The sequence below is a fragment of the Piliocolobus tephrosceles genome, chromosome 9 (genome assembly GCF_002776525.5).
Source record: "Piliocolobus tephrosceles isolate RC106 chromosome 9, ASM277652v3, whole genome shotgun sequence".
In the NCBI taxonomy this organism is placed as follows: domain Eukaryota; kingdom Metazoa; phylum Chordata; class Mammalia; order Primates; family Cercopithecidae; genus Piliocolobus; species Piliocolobus tephrosceles.
In genome coordinates, this window is record NC_045442.1 from 28,521,668 (window position 1) to 28,545,489 (window position 23,822).

At 40.6% G+C, this 23,822-nt stretch overlaps 1 protein-coding gene across 1 annotated transcript in view; it reads right to left on the reverse strand.

Moving 5' to 3' along the window:
• The window catches only part of SORCS3 (sortilin related VPS10 domain containing receptor 3), a 620,529-nt gene that overhangs the window by 164,453 nt on the left and 432,254 nt on the right, over window positions 1–23,822 (reverse strand). Inside the window, exons 6-7 of the mRNA XM_023206212.2 lie at window positions 18,417–18,481; window positions 2,399–2,517 (exon numbers count right to left, since the gene is read on the reverse strand). Coding sequence (XP_023061980.2) covers window positions 2,399–2,517; window positions 18,417–18,481 — 184 coding nt within the window. The remainder of the gene's footprint in view (window positions 1–2,398; window positions 2,518–18,416; window positions 18,482–23,822) is intronic.

Genomic DNA, 23,822 nt, shown 5'->3' on the forward strand with positions numbered 1-23,822 from the left:
AAGACAAAACGCCAGGCGCAGTGGCTCAAGCCTGTAATTCCAGCACTTTGGGAGGCCGAGGCGGGCGGATCACGAGGTCAGGAGATCGAGACCATCCTGGCTAACACGGTGAAACCCCGTCTCTACCAAAAAATACAAAAAACTAGCGGGCAAGGTGGCGGGCGCCTGTAGTCCCAGCTACTCGGGAGGCTGAGGCAGGAGAATGGCATAAACCCGGGAGGTGGAGCTTGCAGTGAGCTGAGATCCGACCACTGCACTCCAGCCTGGGCGACAGAGCAAGACTCCGTCTCAAAAAAAAAAGACAAAACTTCTGTCTGCTTCCAGTATAATAAAAAAGGAATGTTTCAGAATAATTTGTTTAAAAATCTGTATATCTGTCTGCAGAGTTACAGCAAACTTTATGGAACACAAGGAAAAATGAAAAAAGTCTGAACATTTAAAATTCTAAGTCATGTTTCCGCGAAACAATTCTGGCATATTTAGCATTAAGGGAAGAGAAATCTGATTGGTAAATTCATAACTCACCCTTGTGCTTCCATCGTAAAAAAAAAAAAAAAATCTACATAGAAAGAGATAAAGGCCTTAAATGGGGACCATAACAATGAGAATGCAATAAAAGGAAACACTAGAGAAATCACAAAGAGTGATATTAACAGAGGCTGTGGGTTCATTTAATTTGGCAACACAGACTGACTTTGACTGACCTGGTAGGGGTTGTGCCACAAACTGCGTAAGGGTCAAGGTCAAGTGTGACCTGTCGGTTCTGTTTTGTGGAACGTCTATGTTGGGATGTTGAGTTGGTTATTCGATACGGAAGGCTGCAGTACATGGTAGATGTCACAGCTCACTGACTTGAAAGTGATCAAACCTTGGAGACAGTCCTTAAAACCAGGGGATTGCTCAGGCAGTGAGTACTGGATAGAGAAGCAGGTCAAGGGCAGAAATTTGAGGAACCCTAGAGTAGTGACTGGTGCTGTGTATTTTGCAGTGTATGTGTTCAATAAACAAACACTTGTGAATAAGAGAATGAAAGTGCCGTTGGCCTGCCAAGACTTAGAATACAATCCTGAGATTCTGGCTTTCAGGTTTTCACGCTTTCAGTCAAACTAAAAAAACAAGGATTTTTGAAGCCACGGAACCTTCCTCTTTCACTCCCTCATTCAAGATGGTTTTTGAGTGGCTAGCTATTTTTCCTGTATTTTACTAGACCTCAAAAATCTATGTAACTAAGTTATAGAGAGAAGTAACTGCGATGCCTACAACCAGTTCAATACAACCAATATTGACTGAACACCCCTGATATGCAAAGACATCTTGTTAGGGCTAAGGGAGAGGGGTCAATTGTGTGTATAAAATATTGTCCCCATTCTGAGAGAGTGTAAAACGCAATTTGGAGAGAAGACAAATCCATTGAGATTTAATAAGTAATGGCTTCCGATAGCCCGTGTGCTAGAGGAATGGTATAGACCATAGAGCTGCAAGGGTTCAGAGGATGGCGATCACACTGAGCTTGGAAATTCATAGAAAGCCTCCTAGAAGAGACGGGATTGATCTGGACTGAAATACCAGGGGTCAGGTACAGAAGGTCATTCAGGTGCTTAGGTCTGAGCAAACTCAGGGAGTTTTCAAAGTTCAACTTTCCCGTGGGAATAGTTTTCAAAACAACTGAAAATAGAAGGATGGGAAGGCAGAGTGCAGGAAATCAAGGTTGCGGTCAAATGCCATGTTTGATTTATCACACACACCCTCTGTCAGTCATCTGGTGGAGCAATACCTTTTGTTCCTCTTATCTTTGCCCTGTTTTGTACCTCCTCATAGTACAAAGTAGAGATAACAAGACCCAAAATGTAAAAGAAGGCCTCCCTGGTCTGCCTAAATATGTGAGTCCCATCTAATTTTTCCCAAGACTGAATTCTGGGAGTAAATGCTTTGGGACATGGACATTGAGGAGGTAGTCAGCACTGGAAAGAAGGGGAAAGTTTAGTGAATACTAGATATTTCCAGAAAAAGAATCCTGAAGATGCTTAATTTATAGGGGATTTTCATTGCCAAGTTAAACAAGTCACTTTGGGTGGAAATAGAATGTGGCTTTGATAAATTACTTAAAGTCAAATCCCATTAGAAATTTGGCTTTAAGTTACTTCAAACCAGTCCAAGACCTAGTCAATTCTGACAGCTCCTGTGCTATAAAATGGCAATCCAATGGAAGGATTCAGTGCATCACTAAAACCAGTAGAAGTCCGGGCTCTCCCCAGAGGACTGGGTCCCTGAAGCAAAGGAGGGACAGTGTCTCCGCTCCACATCTTCACAACCTTGGGAAAGCCACCCTCCTTTTCCTAGCAGGCAGCCAACTTCAATGATGCATTCTCTCACCACCAACTGCATTTTCTGTACTCACCTGAATGAAGATATATTCATCCTGGACAACCAGGGAACTGATGTCAATGGAGCGGGCAAAGGGCCCACTTCTAGTTGTCTCGGCGCATTCCTGGATCCTGCAGGTGAGGTAGTGAGCATCTGAAAGAGGAGGGCAGAATGATGCTTAGATACAAGTGAAAACCATGAGGGAGCCCCAGGTGGCACACAAAGCTCTACTTCTTGGGGGAATCAACAAGATAATTTAAAATAACAGTGAGATTTCATATTTTTGTCCACGGAATTTATAATAATTCCCCCAAAATTGTAATATCTAGTTTGGACAGAGAAGTGGAAAAATAGTTCATCTCATATCATACTGCTGAAAGAGTAATTTGGTATAGGTTTTTGGAAGAACAAATTTGAAATACGTATCAGAATTTTAAAGGTACATATCTTACATCAGTAATTCTAATTCAAGGAGAATCTGTTCTAATTTTCTAATTAGAGAATTCTAATTCCCTACATGTTTTCTAGAGAAAGACTCATATTTTCACAGAGTCAAGGCAATGATATTCACAGTGGCATTGTTCATAGTAGTGAAAAATTAGAAATAGGCTCAATGCCCATGAATTAATGATCACTTAAATAAACTGAGATACATGCATATGACAGAGTACTATGCTGCAATTAGAAGAATTTGGTGAATACATATGCTTTAACATGGTAATTTCTCCAAAACGCACTGTTCTGCAATCTTTTAAAAATTAGTTAGCATCATATATAGTATGATCCAATTAGGCTTCTGCCATACTGCATAGAACAACATTTAAAGGATATATACAAAAATTAGCTATGATTACTTTTAGGCAAAGAAACAGACTCAAGGAAGTAGACAAAATTCAAGTGGGACCTTTGCTTTTTACATTACATACATTTTTATTATTTTTACAACAAGAATGCATTCACTTCTTATATAACATTTACAAAACTTACATAATTACTTGTAAAAATCTTCTAGAGATCTCAACAGCTGAACCCTCCTCCCTCGCCTCAAGCAACCCAAAAAAATGCATGGTACCAGCTGTAGCTGAATGGGAAATCTTTGGCTCCAAAAGGCATTCTGATTATGACTAGAAGGTTATCCAAGGAAAGGCAATCCATTTAGTTTTTTGCTCTTTAATTAAGGAAAAACTACAGGTCAGTCTCTGTGAAGAATCCACCATAAAAATTTACTTTAAAAAAGGTTATTATTCATTTAATGAAATTTAAAAATAAATGATAAAAATGGAAGGTAGAAATTACTTTAAGATCAAAAGTAGAGAAATCTTATTATCTAAAACCACATGCATTATTACATATGCCTGTCTAATGCAATTGTTTCCTTGTATGTGTGCTTATGTGTGCAGAGGTGTCAGAGGCTACAGAGAAGGGAGTGGTAGGCAGCAGATAAATAAAAGCAAAAGGCTTACAGAAGCAAAAATATATAACAATTGAGATTAAACTATGGGTACTTTAAATTATTTCTGTTTAGGTAATTAATGGATGGATTCAACAAGTATTTCTTATGCACACACTACATATTGGGTATTGTTTGGGTACTAGGAATAAGGCAATGAATTAGAGATTTTCCATTCTAAAAGAACCTTCTGTCTAGGAAGGGGTTTACTCATATATGTAGCTAGTTATTACACATATTAATTTAGAAACATGATGCTACTTTAAGAAAGAAATATTTTAATGGGAAATGAATTCATTACATGCTATACATAACTACTTCCTGAATGTTCAAATTTGAGCAATGTCTGTTTGCCTCGATAACTATAATCTGACTAGGTCTAGCATTGATTCCATTTGCCCCAGTGGCAGTTATCATCTGCACAGTAGCTCCAGCCTGTAAACTTTTCTTTCTTCTGCATGCCATACAATCCAGTTGGTTCCTAATCCTTGACAATTCTGCCTCTGAAGTGTTTCAAGTCTCTTCTCTTCCCTCCATTACCTGCACCATTTGCCTGGGACACTTTCTTGTCATCTGTGTTACTTCTGCACTCATTTCACATCTAGTGTCCATGTGGATGATGAGTTGGAGACTGGATGGACTTGAAACAAGCAGCCAAAGGCATCTCTAAAATCTAAGCTGGGGCTAACACCTCCCAGCATCAAAACCACCACTAATGCTGAGTGCCTTGGGATACGGCCTGAATAACTTTGTATGACAGGGCAGGCCTTTACAACTATCCTAATAAACTCAAACGCTTAAGGGAGCATGCAAATTATGTATGAGAGTAAAATTAGCAGGGGTAGATGATAAGTGGTGGCTGGCACAAGATCTCAGTGTCAGGGATCTCTGAGGAGCAGCGGAGACCACACTCAAAGGGCAAACATTCGCCTCTTTTAAGGGGGAACTGCTCCTCCACACAGAATTCATATGCAAAAATAAGACATTCTGAGTTACTAAGAAAAGCTAAATGCCTCTATTTTTGAAATGCTAAATTTCCTAACTTTTATAATTGAGAGCTATTGGGAGGCCAAGGTGGGTGGATCAAGAGGTCAGGAGATCAGACAATCCTGGCCAACATGGTGAAATCGCATCTCTACTATAAATGCAAAAACTTAGCTGGGTGTGGTGGTGGGCGCCTATAATCCCAGCTACTCGGGAGGCTGAGGCAGAAGAATTGCTTGAACCACGGAGCCAAGATTGCACCACTGTACTCCAGCCTGGTGACAAAGCAAAACTCCGTCTCACAAAATAAATAAATAAATAAAGTTGAGAGCCAATGTAAATATAAAAGATGATACAGGCCAAACACCTTGAGGCCAAACAAAACAAACCTACACTCCAAATGAAACCCAGGAGCCACTGTTTTTTTTTTTTTTTTTTCTTTCCAACTTTTATTTTAGATCCAGGATGTCCATGTGCATAGGCAAATTGCAATGTTGTAGGATTTAGTGTACAGATTATTTCCTCACCCAGGTAATAAGCATAGCACCCAATAGTTTTTCTATTTTCATCCTCTTCCCAACCTCTTCCCTCAAAAGTAGGCTCTGGTGTCTGTTGCTCCCTTTTTTGTGTCCGTATGTACTTAGTGTTTAGCTCCCACTTATAAATGAGAACATGTGGTATTTGTTTTTCTGCTCCAGTGTTAGTTTGCTTAGGATAATTGCCTCCAGCTCCATCTGTTGCTGCAAAGGACATGATCTCATTCCTTTTTATGGTTGCATGATATTCCATGGTGTATATGTACTACATTTTCTTTATCCAGTCCACGGTGGATGGGCATTTAGGTCGATTGCACGTCTTTGCTATTGTGAATAGCACTGCAACGAACATGTGTGTGCACGTTCAATGATTTATATTCCTTTCTGCTCTGCAATTTGGTCATGACCTTCCTTGCAAGGAAAGAGACAGGCTTTCTTACCCTCATCCCCTGACCCTGTAGCAAGAGCAGCTTGTCCAACATTCTTTAAAGACAGCCTGTATGTCCCTTCCTTTTTGTCTTGGTTCACAGAGAGAGCCAAGACTGGCCTGGATTTCCACTTCTGGCTGAGAGGAGAGGGGAAGGCAGGGAGCCCAGGCTGTGCTTTGGAGCACATTGCTAGCCCACCAGGAATATTCTTGGAACCATCCAGTCTTAGCAATTTGCTCCTAGAATAAAGCACCAAAACAATGAAAAGCTGCAGTAAAAACATGTAAAGAAACCACAGGTGTTGACATGGCAACCTGTTTCCTTGTTACCAGCCAGTGTCTCAGGAAGCCCCTTGCACTGGTAATCAAAGGTACACACAGGGGGACACCTGCTTATCCCCACACACTGGCTCATTTCCCTCTGGCTATTTACTATTCACTCTCTCATTTGGACACTTCGAAAAAATAAGCAAGTGTATTCGAGGCCACCACAAACAAAAGCAAAACCTACCTAAACCTTGGCCCATAGCAGGTATAATGCTGTGCCAAGCTCATCCTACTTCTTGGCTCGTTCTCTACTTGCCACTGCTCAGCATGGCATGAAAGGTCCAATTTAACAGGAAGACAGCACAGAAATGAGTTTTTGAAAATCACTTAAAATTTGGTGGCCTTGCAGTCTTAGCTGGACTCAAATATTGGAAGTCTCAATGCTTTTATTTTTCAAAACACAGAGATTGGGTAAGTGCCACAGTGCCCTCTGCCAGGCGAGAACCAAAGTAGGGGCATAGGGAAACCAAATTGTCAGGCAGGCCTAGTGGTCAGACGGAAGTGACTGAGGGCCATGGAGGAACTGTGGCTGTCAAGCGAGCAGGGAATATCATTTGGTTCAAATCTCACATATGTAAAATGTCTCAAATTAGAACTCTAGACATTACCTCCAAATGAGGCTGAACACAGTTACATTCTATGATGAAATTCACAAAGGTATTTATGACATAACTTAAAATCCCCAAATAGGCTTCCAATAAGTGTGGCCTTCTTATTTGTTTTTTAATAACACCAGACACCAGATAAAATGAAAGTGGTCCAGATCTCTTGAGCATACTCCAGTGGTTCTGAGCAAGGACTCTGAAGCTAGAAAGTACTGAGATCAAATCCGGGACTTACTATGTGCAGACTGGCCTTGGCCAAGTAGCAGCATGGCCCTTCAGCTGTGAGGCACAGACAATTTAGTATATGCCTCTGAGGACTGTCATCAGGATTAAATAAGATGGTGCATGAAAAATGCTTAGCACATTGTGGATACATTTTAAAAGATCAATAAGTGTCAGTTATTTTTTATTATGAAGAGAAAGGGAAAGGAATCCAACTCTCAGCATCTTTTGTAGATTCAATTTATAATAAATGTCTTATTTTGTTGTGGAGAATTGAAAGACCATGATATCACAGGTTCTACAGTGAAGTTATATTCTGAATTTAAATCATTGTTTACCGTAAGTGTAATGGATGTTTGGACAAGAAAAAAAGTATATGGGCTGGACAAATCAAGGAGAACTTCAAAGAGGAGGCAACCCTTGAGTTTAACCTGGATGTGAAATTGTGCTGTGTGAAAGGAAATTCTTGAATGAGGGAGTTAAAAATGCACAAGGACTTCTATGTAAGCAAAGCTCATGAAATATGTGACATAATCGCATGTTAATGAATTGACTTTGATTAATTCTTATTCTTGAACTTCTATTTTCTATCCTCTCCTTTGAAACATCCTCAAATGAAAAACTAGAAAGAACAGACAGTAGAAAGATCTCATTTGGATATCGCTATATAAAAACCAGAGACCGATTTCCTAAATGGTTAATCTTCATGCTTAATATATTTCTAAATGTAAAATGTCTTCCTAATATATTTCTAAGAGCTAGTGTGGTCACTGCTCTACTTACAAAAATGAAAAGTCAAAGGCTTTGTTCCCTGCACCAGGAATAGAAGATTATTCTGCTATTTGGAAATATGCACTCCTATTTCAAACTAGCTCTACAGCTAGCAGGACCTTTAGGAGTGTTGTAACATCACTTAAATGGAGCCAGCATCCATGTCTTCTCACCCTACAGACGTGGTAACAAGGATCTCATTGGTGGGAAGGGCTGTCCCACACTGACTGATTCATTCCTTTTGTATTGGCTCAAGGTGTATAGAGAAGCTGCAGGTGTCAGACACATTCTGAAGTTCCAGGAAGCAGAGAACATAAGACAGATTCTTGCCCTCAGAAGATTCCTATGCCAGTGATGGAGACAGGACATTTACAAATGAATATACCTTAGGATGCTTAGAGAACTGGTGAATGAGGGAGGAGAGATGGAAACAATCTGACACCCTTAGCCTTCTTTTCTTCCTAAGAAGCTGTATTTCTACTCGAAGTTTCTCAGGACTCAGGGACTCAGCCTCAGCCTTTCTTTATTCATCAAGACAAGCCCCTCATCTACATCAACAAATGTAACTGTAAAGTCCAGTTCGGCTCTGCCATACCTTTCCAAAAGGATCACCTCTTTACCAGCAGAAATAAAATCGTAGCCACTTTTCTGTTCCTGGGCTGACTTTATAAAGCTTCAGTAAATGCTGGTTAAACTGAACTGAATGTCACTAAAAGCCTATACATTTTGTTATGTTTAATTACATGGTGACTTGTGATTATATTTTGCCTTTGAGAATTACTAAGCATTCAAACTTCCTAGACATCAAGCTTCCTGTCATCTCAGAGAAAAAACTTTCTGTGATTTACTCAACTTCCATGCCTTTGGGAAATAATATACCTATTGTCAGAAATTGAAAAAGTGAATTAAAATAGTGAACAAAAAGCAAATTCAGCTCTTCAGGCCTTCTCTTAGAGAAATACCCACGAGCTGTTTATTTTATGTAACATTAACTCTCAAATGAAAATAAGTGAAAACAAGCAGATTCAAGGTAACTCTAAAAAGTTATTTAGCTTCTATCAGCATCCTTTTTCTTGACTGGGGAGTGCAACTAACCTATCTGTAAAGACAAGGAAGGAATGCCGGACGCGGTGGCTCAAGCCTGTAATCCCAGCACTTCGGGAGGCTGAGACTGGTGGATCACGAGGTCAGGAGATTGAGACCATCCTGGCTAACACGGTGAAACCCCGTCTCTACTAAAATATACAAAAAAACTAGCCGGGCGAGGTGGCAGGCGCCTGTAGTCCCAGCTACTCGGAAGGCTGAGGCAGGAGAATGGCTTACACCCAGGAGGCGGAGCTTGCAGTGAGCTGAGATCCGGCCACTGCACTCCAGCCCGGGCGACAGAGGGAGACTCCGTCTCTCAAAAAAAAAAAAAAAAAAAAAAATACAAGGAAGGAAGTAATATTGCTGCAAATACCTAATACAGAGCTTGAAGCATAATAGGTTCTAAAAACAAACAAAGGCAACAAACAATAAAAGGGAGCTTCCATTCCTTCTATTGAGTTCATGGATTTTGAGCTTTGGTGACACTTCTCATCTCCCATAGGAGAACCCCATCATTATCTGTCTTCTTGATGGCACAGGAGGCAATCTGGCAGTTGCAGATATTTAGAAACCATGGTGACACTGAATATCTCAGCAGTCCTACCATCCCATTCAGGGCTCTTTCCACTGTCCCTGCTAAATAAACTGACCCCGAATAGGATGATTATATGAAGATGATGATGATGATGACAATGACAATGACAATAGCAGCATTTTTGACTGCTCACTCTGCATTGTTTGGTGTTCTAGGAACTATACGCATTAACTCATTTCATTCTTGCAACAACCCAGGGAGTTACAATTATTATCATTTCCCTGTTATAGCAGAGGAAATTGAGGCACAGGATGATTAAGTAATTTACCTAAGTTCCACAGCTCTAGGAAGTGATGGAGCTTGAATTTGAACCGAGGTGATTTTACACCAGTACCTGTGATCCTAACCTTTATATATTTTAAACAGAGAACAAAAACTGGGCTAGGTATTTGACTAGAATCTACATACTGGGTCACTCCCTGTCACTGGCTGTCTATGTGACCTTGGGCAAGTTGTTACATGATTTGATGCCTTTTGGAATGTAATATAATGTGGGAATCTCTTATATGTTCTGACTTTTTGATTCTGGAATCCTTCTATCAAAGACAATCCTATATCTCCATCCATAAAGTGAGTTTTACTGTGCCTGCTATGATTGAACAGAAGGCAAGCAGTCTGCAGCCCCATTGCCTTAGCTCCCACTTTGTCCTCATTTTGGCTTCTGAAGTCTTAAAGAGCTGCTAGAGCTCTGAGTTCATATAATTCCAAAGTTATTGAATGAATCAATATTTTTAAATATATGTATCTAGAGCCTATAGTTTAGTCTTCAAAGCTAATAGTTTCACTTGTGTGCCAAGCTCATTTGATTACTTATGTATGCCTGGAGTCTCTGCTAAGAAGTATTAGGCTTTATCTTGTCTTAGAAGAAGTGCAACGATTGCTTAATGAGGGTTGATGATGAGAGGAAGACAAAGGATGGTGGCATATGTTCTACAGGTTTTGATTCTGCACATTTCTAGAATGTCTAGATGCTTCGAATGTGTTGCCCATGTTCAGGTTCACTTATCACAGTGTGCCATGGGACACCATACTTGGGAATTTCATGCAGAGGAGCTCACTACTTCACAAAGCAGCCCACATCATCTTTGGGTACTCTCTGTTGTTATTGCTTTGTTCATTGAACTGAAATCTCCCTTGTTGTCAATTTTACTCTATAATAAGATCTTCATTAGTAAACTGATGAAAAAAATATATTATAAAAATACTTCTTACACTTGTTAGTATTTTCAAATGGTGAAACACTAGATGAGGGATCACAGGAAGGCTAAGAAATGTGTCCAAGGTCTAAATGACAGAGTTAGCTTTCCGACTTTTATGTCAAGTTAATACTCTATTGACACTCAATTTCCTCTTACATGGAGGGTGTGTGAGTCCTTCTGTCTGTCAGTCTGTGGCTGAGTAACTGTGCCAGAGAGAAAGCATATACGGGGACATTCAGAGAAAGATGAATCCCAGAAGCGAATGGAAGGAAAAGCCGTTGGAATCCTGAATCTCATGGCAGAAATAGGATTATTCACACAGTTGTTAACCAAACTGGTTGGCGTTGCCCTGCTTAAACCTTGCCAGGGCAAAAATACAATAACAATAATTTAATGCTTTCAGCTTAATTCAGGAAGTCTGACTCCTATAGAGGGAGACTAGGACTAGGCCAGAGGAGAGATTCCGATATATAAACAAGAAAAGAGACCAGCTTATGTTGGGTTAGATCCAGAGTGTTGGAGTCAAGTTCAAAGTCAGAATTGTCAATGCCACACCACACAATTGAAAAGGCCATACACTATGCTGCTTCTCTGGGGCCCCTTCAGTCTAGAGCGGCACCATCCAATAGATACAAAAAACAAGCCACAAATGACCTTTTACATTTTTCAGTAATCGTATTTTAAAAGTAAATAGAAAAGTGAAGTTCATTTATATGTTTTATTTAGCCCAAAATATTATCATTTCATCATGTCATCAGTATAAAAATTATCAAGGAACAATTTTTCATTCATAGTATAATAAGTCTTTGAAACCCGGTATGCATTTTACACTTAAAGCACACCTCGATTCGGACAGCACATTTCAAGGACTCAATAACCACTGTGACTAAATTACTACCATATTGGACAGCACAGCTCTAGCCTAACTTTCCCACACCCCATTTCTACCATCCCTTTGGATCGTAGAAACTCATCCAACTCACCACACAAGATGAGGCTTAGCTATGGCCTCTTCCATGCAGCCTTCTGCCACTCCTCAGCAGTTGCGCAACCCTTCCTTTTGGTCCCCACAGCACTTTGTCCATGATACTTACAGCAGAGTCTCCATGGCCGTTAGCATAATGTGTTACAACAATGATCTGCATACACATCTGCCTCTCCCATTAGCCTGTGAGCTACTCGGTGCTGATTGTGTCCTTTTTATCTGTATATACCCTGCAACTCAGTGCAGTGCAGTGTTAATTAAGTACAGTCCCCAGACCAGAAGCAGCAGCTGAGAGCTGGTCAGAAATGGGGAGTATATATTTTAACAAGCTCTCCAGATGGTGCACATGCATGTTAAAGTTCAACCAGCTCAGATCTAGTGCATTGGTTCTCAATCCTACATGTCCTAAAATCAGCAGGACAGCTTTATAAAAGTCCAATGCCCGGGACCTTTCCCAGGAGATACTTCATTCATTGATTTGTGGTGGGACCCAGGTAGGGGTTTGTGTGTGTATGTATGTGTGTGTGTGTGTGTGTGTGTGTGTTTATTCATGAGGTGATTACAATGCCTGGTTTGAGGACCACTTGTCTTCTATACTTGAAGAGTGTTCCATTATGGTGGAGTGAATTGTGAACCAATGAACAAATATAAGAAAAGCACAAATTTCTATATTAATATTTGCACAGATGCCAGTATCTTCGTCTTACTCTGGGAACTATATAGAGCAATATTTAATTGGTGTTTCATGAGCAGATCTTGCTTCTGTTCCCTGAATGAATAAATAAATCATTAATTCAGCTTCATTTTATAATTAGGAAAAAGGAACCTAGAGAGGTTTACTTGTTTCCCTGGATCACATAGCCTCTCAGTGGAAAAACTGGAATTAGAATTTAGGTTTCTACTCTCCACGTCTGCCTGCCTGTGAATAGCTAAAAGACCATATCTCTTTATTCCTCAAAAAGATAAACACAAACTGAAAACGTGGCTCCCATGGAGATCGAGCAGAAAGAGTGGTACCTCACGGCTGCTGGTGCCCACACGTTAGCCCAGGGCAGTGTAACCCTCTATCAGGGCTTGGAGAGTCATTCATTTCTACACCCTTTCCAGGCCCACCTACCTGCCTGGGCAGATAGTGTAGGCAGGCTTGGCAAGTCCAGCGTCATTAGGCAAGAAAAGACCTGGACACAGAGCTGAGGGTACTGGATAAGTCTGTCTGCTCAGAGTACAGTCCCCGAGAAGCAGGGTATAGGATGTGACCTGGCCTCATCACTGATGCTACTCTCTGGTCTACTCCACCACCACAGTCACAGTCTGCTCCTCCACCACTTGTCTGGGGCCACTAGACAAGCCAGTTGACTTCTCCATTTCTCAGAATCATTCCTAAGTTACGAGCCACATTAGTCTGCATTGGGGACCAGGGAAACAGAGCAAAAGCTGCCTTATGCTCCAGAGATGGAGGCTGGGGTCTGAATGAGCTGAAATGAGTCCTAGCTTTTCATCTATCACTTCCTGTATCTTAAATGTGAAACAAGCAGACAAAAGAGGCAGGTAGAAAGGAAGGTGAAGTGACCAGAGATTGACTGGTACCATCCATATGTAAGACTGCAGCTGGGGGAAATAGAATTGCTTCACGAAGCTTTATTATTATAAACAGGCAAGGATGGCCGTAGACACCTCGGTGTGCAGCATGAACTGTGGCTCAGGAAGCTACCTACCTGTTCCTTCATAGGTCCTCTTCAACCCAGCTTCACCAACCTATCTCCATTCTTTCTTTTCCAGATCATAACTTACAGCCTTGCACATACCACCTCTCATGATTCTGGCAACTTGCAAGGTTCTTCTGTCTATCCAGAATGCTCAGATAATATCCTACTAATCCCTAGTACCAAATCAAACATTCTCTATTTCTGAGATGGTTCCCCTAACTTGCTTAGGTTATTAGTCACAATCTCATTTACGATTTAACACAATATATTCCCAACTCTATTAAAGTCCTTGTCAAAGTGTGCTAGCAACATTTTAATACTTGTCCATCATTTGCTTTGTCTATCATTCAAATACAAGCCTAGAAGCTCCCTGATGGTAAGGATGAGATCACATTCACCTGTCTGTCCCCTCAGTGCCCAGTATATATAGATTTTAAGTAAATGTTGATTGGGTAAAAGTATAAGTAAGCGAATGAATAAATGAATGAATGAGAAAAGAAGCAGGAATTGCTATAGAACGAAAAGGATGAGTTTGCGTCCTTTGTAGGGACATGGATGCAGCTGGAAACCATCATTCTTAGCAAACTATCACAAGAACAGAAAACCAAACACCGCATGTTCTCACTCATAGGTGGGAACTGAACAATGACATCACTTGGACTCGGGAAGGGGAACATCACACACTGGGGCCTATCATGGGGAGGGGGGAGGGGGGAGGGATTGCATTGGGGAGTTATACCTGATATAAATGACGAATTGATGGGTGCTGACGAGTTGATGGGTGCAGCACACCAACATGGCACAAGTATACATATGTAACAAACCTGCACGTTATGCACATGTACCCTAGAACTTAAAGTATAATAAATTAAAAAAAAAAAAAAAACTAGAAGTCAGGAACTATGCCTCCTAGCTTTCATTAACCAGAAATTTTAATTTTAGTATTTTAATACAAACATATTTTTCAATGTATACACAGTGAGTTTTTGGCATAGAGTTCTGTAAGTTTGAACAGATATATAGACTTTGTAACCACCACCACAATCAGGTTACAGAACAATGACTTCATCCTAAAAAATATTTCATGCAGATTTTCATGTCAAATACTTTCTCCACTCTGGGAGCCAACAGTAAATTCTCTATCTATATGGTTTGTCTTTCCCATAAGATCACATAAATGGAATAATACCGCATGTAACCTTTTGAGACCAGCTTGTTTTACTCAACACAGCACCTTGAAAATTCATGTGTTGTTTCAAATATGAGTAACACCGAGTAATATCCTATTTTGTGGAAGTGCCACAGCCTATTAATACATTCACCCATTCAAAAATATTTGTTTCCAGTTTTTGGTGATTATTAATAAATCTCTACAGACATTCACGAACAGGTTTTAATGTGAATATAAATTTTTCATTTTTCTAGGCTAAATATACAGCAGAAGTGGGATTCCTGGGTTATAAGATTGTATAACTTTATAAGAAACTACCAAAATATTTTTTCAGAGTAGCTGTACCATTATGCATTCCCACCAGCAATGTATGAGAGTTCTATTGCTTTACTTCTGTGCCATACTTGATACTGTCATTTCTGTTTATTTTGGTGATAACAATAGATATACAGTGATATATCATTATGGTTTTAATTTGCATTTCCCTAGTGTCTAATAATGTTCAGCACTGTTTCATGTGTTTATTTGTAATGTTTATATTTTCTTTGCTAAATGATCTGTTCGAACTTTTTTTAATGAGCTGTTTTTTATTGCTATGTTTTAAGCATTCTTTATACATTCTGGCTACACGTCCTTTGTTGGACATTGATTTGCATGTATTTTCTCCCAGTATTTTAACAGTATCTTGTTAATAGTAAAAGTTGTAAATTTTGAGGAAGCTCAATTTATCAATTATTTATTTTATCAATTTTGCTCTTAGTGTAATTGAAAAAAAAACTCTGTCCAACCCAAGGTCATAAAAATTTTCCCCTATGTTTTCTTCTAAAAGTTTTATAATTCTATGTTTTATATTTAGATCTATGATCTACTTGGAGTTAAATCTTGTATAAGTTGTGAATCATTGTATAAGTTGTGAATCATAGGTTGAAGTTAATTTTTCCCCAGATGACTGCCCAATTGATCCAACACCATTGATTGAAAATAATATCCTTTCTACACTGAATGGGTTATATCCTGCAACCTTGCTCAACTCACATATTAGTTCTAGGAGATTTTCTTATGGATACCTTGGGATTTTCTACATAGGCAATCATGTCAATGGGAATAACAAGGTTTATTTTCTTCTTCGCAATCTATATGAATTGTATTTCATTTTTCTTGCTTTATTTCACTGCCTAGGACTTTCAGCATAGTGTTGAATAAAAGTGTTAGGAGTAAATATTCCTGCCATTTTACTGCTCTTAAAGGGAGAAAGGATTTGGTATCTCATCATTAAGATGATGTTAATTTTAGGTCTTTTGTAGATGTCCTTTATCAGAAGTTTCCTTCCCAGTAGTCGGAGATTTTTGTTCGAATTTGTTTTTTTGTTTGTTTGTTTGTTTGTTTTTTTGTTTGTTTTTTCCTATTGCCAATTAGCTATGTGAATCTGGGCAAATCTGAGTTAAACTACTATGTCAGGAAAAACAGTAAATAAAACATTTTTGTATTTTTGATGATGCTCAAATGATGGTAGAGATGTGTGTGTGTGTGTGTGTGTGTGTGTGTATGCACAAGTGTGAGGCAGCACTCACTGCATACCACAAAGGAAAGACATTATGCATTTTGTTAGGGTATGCAAATAAAACATGCCCAGATTGAGGCAGTTTTGCTATGTGCACTTTCTAAATAACGTTGAGTTAGGGGCAATTTACTAGATTGAAAAAGCATTCTTTTAACTATTAAAAATTGGTTTTAAAAACCCTAGAATTCCAGGGAAGGATTTATAATGAAAAAATAAAATTAAATTAAAAACCTAGAAGATGGAACAGAACTAATATATTCTATACTTTAACCTAAGTACAGCACATGACATTTATCCCTGTTATATTTCTGCCTGCCTTTATTCAATTATTGAATTCTGGCAATAGGCCAGAAACTGTTCTATGTGTTCTGCATTTGTAATCTCATAAAATTTCACGGAAGTCCTGCACCATAGGCCTCATCCCAATTTGGACCAGAATTCTTGAACTTTCAGAAAATAGATTTTAGCTTAATGTAAGAAACTACATTTTTTTTAAAGGAGCTGTCCAGCATCAGAAAATAATGTGTCTTAAGCCTGAGCTCACGGAGCCTGAGAAAGTACTGTTAGAGGTTTGGGAGAAGGGATTCCTACACCAGGTCAGAACTCAGACCATCCTCCAACTCTGAAATACCATGACCATGATAGATCACAAATATGGGCCTAAACAGGTTGACTTAGGAGGCAAAGCCCATGCGAGAGTTGTCCTGAAAACTGGCCTGTGGGTCATTTTCTGAGACTGGATATTTGCTGTCCTCCTCCTGTCCTTCTATGCTCCCTGAAACCCCTACATTTCATTCTTCTCCCAGTTTCTTTCTCAGCCATAAAAATTGAATAATATAATTTTGAATCCAGACTCTACCACCCTTATGATCAGTAATTTAAGTGTGTGACAGTATCTCCTTAAATTCCCAATAGCTATTCAGTTAAAAAATATATTTAAAAGAGTGTAGGTCATCCCTGGATGTCTCACAGATTTACATCTATTCAAGGATCAAATGAGATGAAAAGGAAGGAAGCAGGAAGGGAAGGAAGTAGGGATGGAAGGAAAGAGGGAGGAAGGGAAGGAGGGAGGGAGGGAGGAAGGAAGGAGGAAGGGAAGGGAAGGAAGCGGGGAAGGGAAGAGAAGGAAGGGGGCGAAGGAAAGGAAGGAGGGAAGGAAGGAGGGAGGGAAAGAGGGAGGGAGGGCAGGAGGGAGGGAGGGGTACAGAGTGGCAGAAATATAGTAACAAATTCTGATTACCTTCTAACTCTTTTAAAAATAAAACTAAATCAAATAAAACATATTCCCCCAAATGCATGTTTATGGCATGCATCTACGGTTGGCCTCCAACAGTAGATTTCTCCTGCAGAAAGCACATGCAGTTTTACTTAACAGACTCAGGTCAAAACAGAATCGCCTTCCATTTATATAACATTTTTGAGTTTCTCTAATTTTCACCTTCTATTTGATTAACCTATAATCCTGGGAGGTGCTCCAGGGAAGGGTGAGTATTCTCGGGTCATAGAGGAAGTTATAGCCCAGAAAGGTTAAGGAGTTTTTCCTGGTCTCAAGGCTAGAGGGTAACAGAGCCCAGGACCCCAACTCACAGGCAGGTGCTTGTTCTGCTGCACCTCTGCATCACCACTATTAGATTATTTGGCTCTGTTCTCAATCTAAGATATGCTAATTATATTTTTATACATTTTTATTTAAGCTGATTTTATTTTTCCTGGATGGAGAAGAACCCTTTAAGTATAAAGAACTCTGAGAAGAATAAAATGCTTAAATTGGTACAAAATGATGCTTTTTGAGTCCAATTTTGTGTAAGAAGTACACAGCTGCACAAGGTACATAGTGGGTCATGTGTTTAAAATCTTGCAATTCCACTGCTAGAAGAGTCCCTTTTTTGCAGGGACAATATAGAACTTGCTCATCACTGTCTCTCTCGGGCTTAGAACTATGTCTGACACATAGCAGGCCATCCCTAAATATCTCAAATGGATGAACAAACAGTTTTGCAAATAATTGCCCCATTACATTTTTTGGTAAGGTTGCCTATATAAAGGGTTCATACTCCGAAGCAGGCAGTCCCTGCAATTTGCCATATGAATGTAAAATACCATGATGAGTTATGGACATTCCTCTTCCAATTACTCTGAAGATGCCAAAGAAATCACAAACAGGAGCCTCAATTTCATCACATTAACTCATATCCCCAGAAAATTCATTCCCAAATTTTCAATGAAAAGTCTCCCTTTTCATTATTTCAATGAAAAGTCTCCCTTAGGAAAGGACTTCTCACCCCTACTCTGGGAAATAAGGATGGATATGGCTGTAATGGAGCTCAGGGCTTTTCATCTTTCCAAGTCATTAAAACACAAATTGGGGGAGGAAAGAGACCCACAGGCAGATCTTCTTGGGCCTAGCCTGGCTGTAGCAGAACTTACATCCGTCCGTGGTCCGCACCTCCATGTGCACCAGGTCTGCCTCCTTATCCAATCCGGCCACCGACCTGGGAAAGGAAGAGAGAGACAGAAGCTCAGTGACAACACCGATAGCAGACAGAGAAGTGGGAGAAACTCAGGGTCAAATGCTACTCAGAAATCCGCTTTCTCAAAGATGACCATCCTGCAGTCTGGGAACCAACAGAATGTGGCCACTGGCAGTCCTCACAGTGTGGCTGCTCCTAGGAACTGTCACTTTTAAGGGTCACAAGACATGAGTACTGAATGGTCAATGAGTCAATGATTCAAAAAAAATAGAGAAGAATACAGAGTGCATAGTCATGCTGGCCTACACCTTGCTCATGGCCTTCTCCACGTTGTACCTTCCCAGAAGTTCTCTCTTCCCCAGTGTCTTCCATCTATCTCCTCTGTCTTAACCTTCTTCACTCCTTTCACCACTTCCTCCTCCTCTGCCCTCCCTCTTTACCTGCCTGTTCTACCCAATGGGGAAGACGGTATTTCCTCAGTTTGGGCTGTTTGCTTCAAGATACTCCTTCCTTCCTGAGTTTAATCCTAGGTATCCTTCTTTATTCCTGCCTTGAAAATAACAAAAGTTTGGCAATATACATTCAAAATCTGATCTGACAAGGACAAAATTCTCCTGGTGACCAAAGTGGAAAACCTTAAAGGTCTCTGGCCAATACCTAGAAGATAGAGGCCTAAGAATCCCTATAAATAATCCTCATAGACCTCCGACCTTTCACACATAAAGCCCAGTCAGCTGTTTCCTAAATTAGAGACCCAGGCCAGAGTAAGGCCCAGAGAGCCCACTGAAAAGAGCCAACACGCATGTTAAAAACTCATTTACTAAAGATCACACAATCCACTCTCTCTGGCAGGCTCTTACTTATAGTCTAATGGCTCAGATTTTATACACTATTCTAAGATTTGTATTCTGGTTTTCCAGCCTTCAACAGGGAAGCAGCAGCAAGTTAGAAACGGAAAGTAGAATTGAAAATGGTGAGAACCAAGAACTGATACTTCGATAGCAAGAGAAACAGAAAACTTGTGAAAAACAGACTTAAGAACTCAAAACCCAATCTTCCATGCCACAAATCCCTACACTTCTCAATAGCCCTGGGGGCATTACTGTAACACAGCACAATTTAGTGCTGACATCTATGTTGAGGGGCTGAAGGCACAGAAGAAAAGAAACAGGGGCTGATGGCATCCAGGGTACCCTGTTTAAGAAATTAAGGCTGCAAGTGGTATGTTTTAGAAAAACTAAAATGATTTGTATTGGTTAAAATAAAATTATTAGTTCAGCTGCAAGTGGTATGTTTCAGAAAAACTAAAATGATTTTTATTGGTTAAAATAAAATTATTACTTCTTGAAAGGTCAAAATTTAGTTATCTGAAAGTTCATTTATGTAAAATACTTCTTTCCTCAAAGGGGCTGAATAAATGAGGCTTCACTCTAATGGGTTATTTTTCCCAGTGATCATTGACATTCTATCATTTCCTTTTTCTTTACCTCATTTGATCCTAACAGCAAACCCCTAAGGTAAGGAGAGCAGGCATCATTAGTCATATTTGACTGAAGGAGAAATTGAGGCACAGAAAAAAATGGATGTCTGCCTAAGGCCACACAGGGACTAGGCCAAAATTAGAGAGACTTCCTGACTTCCAGCAGGAAGAGCTCCAACGTCCTTATCCATTCATCTCCCTGCCCCTCTCCTTCCCTGGCAAACTCTCATTCCTCTTTCCAAGCTCACTGGGCTTTGCCCCTCCAGCAGTCCTTCCTTCCCTAGTATCACTGCAGAGCCCTTTCCCTGCTCCCAAAGCATCCAGTGGTTCTCAGTGGTTCTCAGTCTTTATCCCAGTGGTTCTCAGACTTTACAGCTAATGACAGCCCTGGGGGTAACTTTGAAATACACAGATGCCTGGGTCCTCTTCACCAGACCAATGAAATAAAAACTTTTACAGATGGGAACAAGGCATCAGTACTTTTAAAGGTCGCAGGTGATTTCCATGTGCAGCCATGTTTGAGGACCACTGCTTTGCATGGCACAATCAAACCATGTATGCAATTGCTAATTCATTTCTGTGTCTTCTCTATTTGGTTATAAACTTTAAAGTAGGATCCTGTCTTATTTATTTTTGAACCATTGGGACCTATATGTGTAGTACATATTAGGTGATACTAAGTGTTTACTGAATTAATAAACAACCAATCTACCTGTGACAATGCCAAAATTTCAATGTAAAACACTTGAGGCCAGACACACAGAGGACTGAGGGCACCACAATGGACTATACGAATACTTTCTTTGGTCTGAAGCCACCCTGTTTTTTTCTTTTTTTTTTTTTTCAGAAGAGAAATGTCTCATTTTATTAACCCAATGTATCCCAAATGTATTTGACCACAGTAATTTTTTGAAAAATTTTTACTTTACGTTCTGAGATATATGTGCAGAATGTGCAGGTTGGTTACATAGGTATACCTGACATCAAACTACACTACAAGGCTACAGTAACCAAACAGCATGCTACTGGTACCAAAACAGATGTATAGACCAATGGAACAGAAGAGAGGCCTCAGAAATAACACCACACATCTACAACTATCTGATCTTCAACAAACCTGACAAAAACAAGCAATGGGGAAAGGATTTCCTATTTAATAAATGGTGCTGGGAAAACAGGCTAGCCATATACAGGAAACAGAAACTGAACCCCTTCCTTACACCTTATACAAAAATTAACCCAAGATGAATTAAAGACTACAACATAAAACCTAAAACCATAAAAAAAACCTAGAAGAAAATCTAGGCAATACCATTCAGGACATAGGCATGGACAAAGACTTCATGACTAAAACACCAAAAGCAATTGCAACAAAAGCCCAAATTGACAAATGGGATCTAATTAACCTAAAGAGCTTCTATGCAGCAAAAGAAACTATCATCAGAGTGAACAGGCATCCTACAAAACGGGAGAAAAATTCTGCAATCTATGCACCTGACAAAGGTCTAATATCTAGGATCCACAAGGAACTCCCTGTTTCTTTATAGCACGCTGGTACTCTCAGGATTAGAAGTTTCTCAGTTGTTATTCTTCCATTCTCTCCCCATGGTCACTGACAGAGTAGCATTCAGAGAACTGGCACCATACTGAAGAAGCCTGATTGTGGTCAATAAATACTATGTTCTATTAACAAAGAAAGAAAAGTCTGCCTGTTGGGAGCTTAAAACAAGGCAACCAAACCAATAAAACAAGCAAAGAAACTCTTCACTCAACAGGAAGGCTCACTTCCTTCCATCTAGTTAAAATCTCACATATCTTTCAAGGTTGAAAGCAAGAATCAAGTTCTCCTGGAAACCTTCCCTGGTCATGCCAGCTCACACTGATCTCTCTCCTTCACAATTCTAGAGAACCCAGAATGTGGATCACACATCCTCCAGCACTTGCATTATTAAGCTGTTCTCTCGAGTTGGTCTTGGCTCCCTAGAATGGACACCTGTAGTTTGGGTCTGCTCAGTACGCTTTCCTGTCATCCTTTATGGAGCTGTCTACCTGACTGCAGCTATGTGCTTTTGGCCAGGCTGGTCAATCACAGCAGCCCATCCCTCTGAAGCCCTGGGATGTCACGTGATCCAGTAGGGTCATGAGACGTCTTGGCTATGGTGATCAGGTGATCACAACTTAAAAGACACCCTCAAGACTTCTCTTACTGAAGCTGTTCGGAAAGAATAGTCTCTCAAATCTGGTCACCAGGAGAAATACTCCTTGTCTGATAGGAATATCAGGTCTATAAAAATGATGTACATATACAGAGAGAAAAAAATGACAATATGACAGAGAAACAGACAGAGAGGAGGTAATATGAAGACAATAGCCAAAAGACAAAGAGAAACAGAAACACAGAGATAGAGAAACAAACAGAGACAGAGACAGTTCATGCACGTGTGCAGCTTCACATACATTCACCACCCTCCCCCACCCTGCCCCCCCCACACACATACATCTAGAGAATCCAGAGAGTCAGAGGTTCACACAAACAGGGAAATGCACTAAGAGACAGATAGACCACTAGACACAGCTAAAGGTCCTTAAATCTGAATCCATTTCTTAGTTCCATCGCAGGTTTGTAGTTTCTTGATACATACAAGCCCATAGGGTGCCTTTGTTTGTGAAGGTGTGTGTATATTTATTTGCTTAAGCTATTGATTACAAATAGAATGATTTTTTTTTTTTTTTTTTTTTTTTTTGAGACGGAGTCTCGCTCTGTTGCCCAGGCTGGAGTGCAGTGGCCAGATCTCAGCTCACTGCAAGCTCTGCCTCCCGGGTTTACGCCATTCTCCTGCCTCAGCCTCCCGAGTAGCTGGGACTACAGGCGCCCGCCACCACACCCGGCTAGTTTTTTGTATTTTTTAGTAGAGACGGGGTTTCACTGTGTTAGCCAGGATGGTCTCGATCTCCTGACCTCGTGATCCGCCCGCCTCGGCCACCCAAAGTGCTGGGATTACAGGCTTGAGCCACCGCGCCCGGCCGATTTTTATAAATATATGCAGCTCATCAGACAGTAAACTTCCTAAGGCCAGAGACCCTAATTATCTTTCTTCAATATTTCTCCTGAGCTCCAGCACTCCTCAGGATTAGGCTCCCCTTTGGATGAAATGATAGGGGTAAGAAATTTGTACTTCAAAACTGCTCTGTCCCTAGGTCCACAGGGGAGGAATTTAAGCTGTTCAGCTGGCCAGAGGTATAGTAAAATAACTTGGATGCTGAGGGTAAGAAGAACATTCTTCACCACAATCTGAGCTGTGGCCTGAGGCCCTCCTCCAGCCCACAGAGGGAAGCCGCTGCCCACCTTCTGCCATGCCGATGGCGTTAGCCTAGGGCTTTTCAACGTTGGCACTGTTGACATTTTGAGCTGGATAATTCTTTGTTGTGGAAGATGTCCTACTCATTGCAGAATATTGAGCAGCATCCCTGGCCTCTACCAGATGCAGTAACCCTCCCGCAGTGGTGGCAACCAAAAATGTCTCTAGGCACTGCTAAATATCGCCTGGTGGGGATGGTTGGCAGAATCACACCCAGTTAAGAAGCACTGCCTTGGCTGGGCGCGGTGGCTCACGCCTGTAATCCCAGCACTTTGGGAAGCCGAGGTGGGTGGATCATGAGGTCAGGAGATCGAGACCATCCTGGCTAACATGGTGAAACCCTGTCTCTACTAAAAAAAAATACAAAAAATCAGCCGGGCGTGGTGGTGGGCGCCTGTAGTCCCATCTACTTGGGAGGCTGAGGCAGGAGAATGGCGTGAACCTGGGAGGCGGAGCTTCCAGTGAGCCGAGATGGCGCCACTGCACTTCAGCCTGGGTGACAGAGAGAGACTCCGTCTCAAAA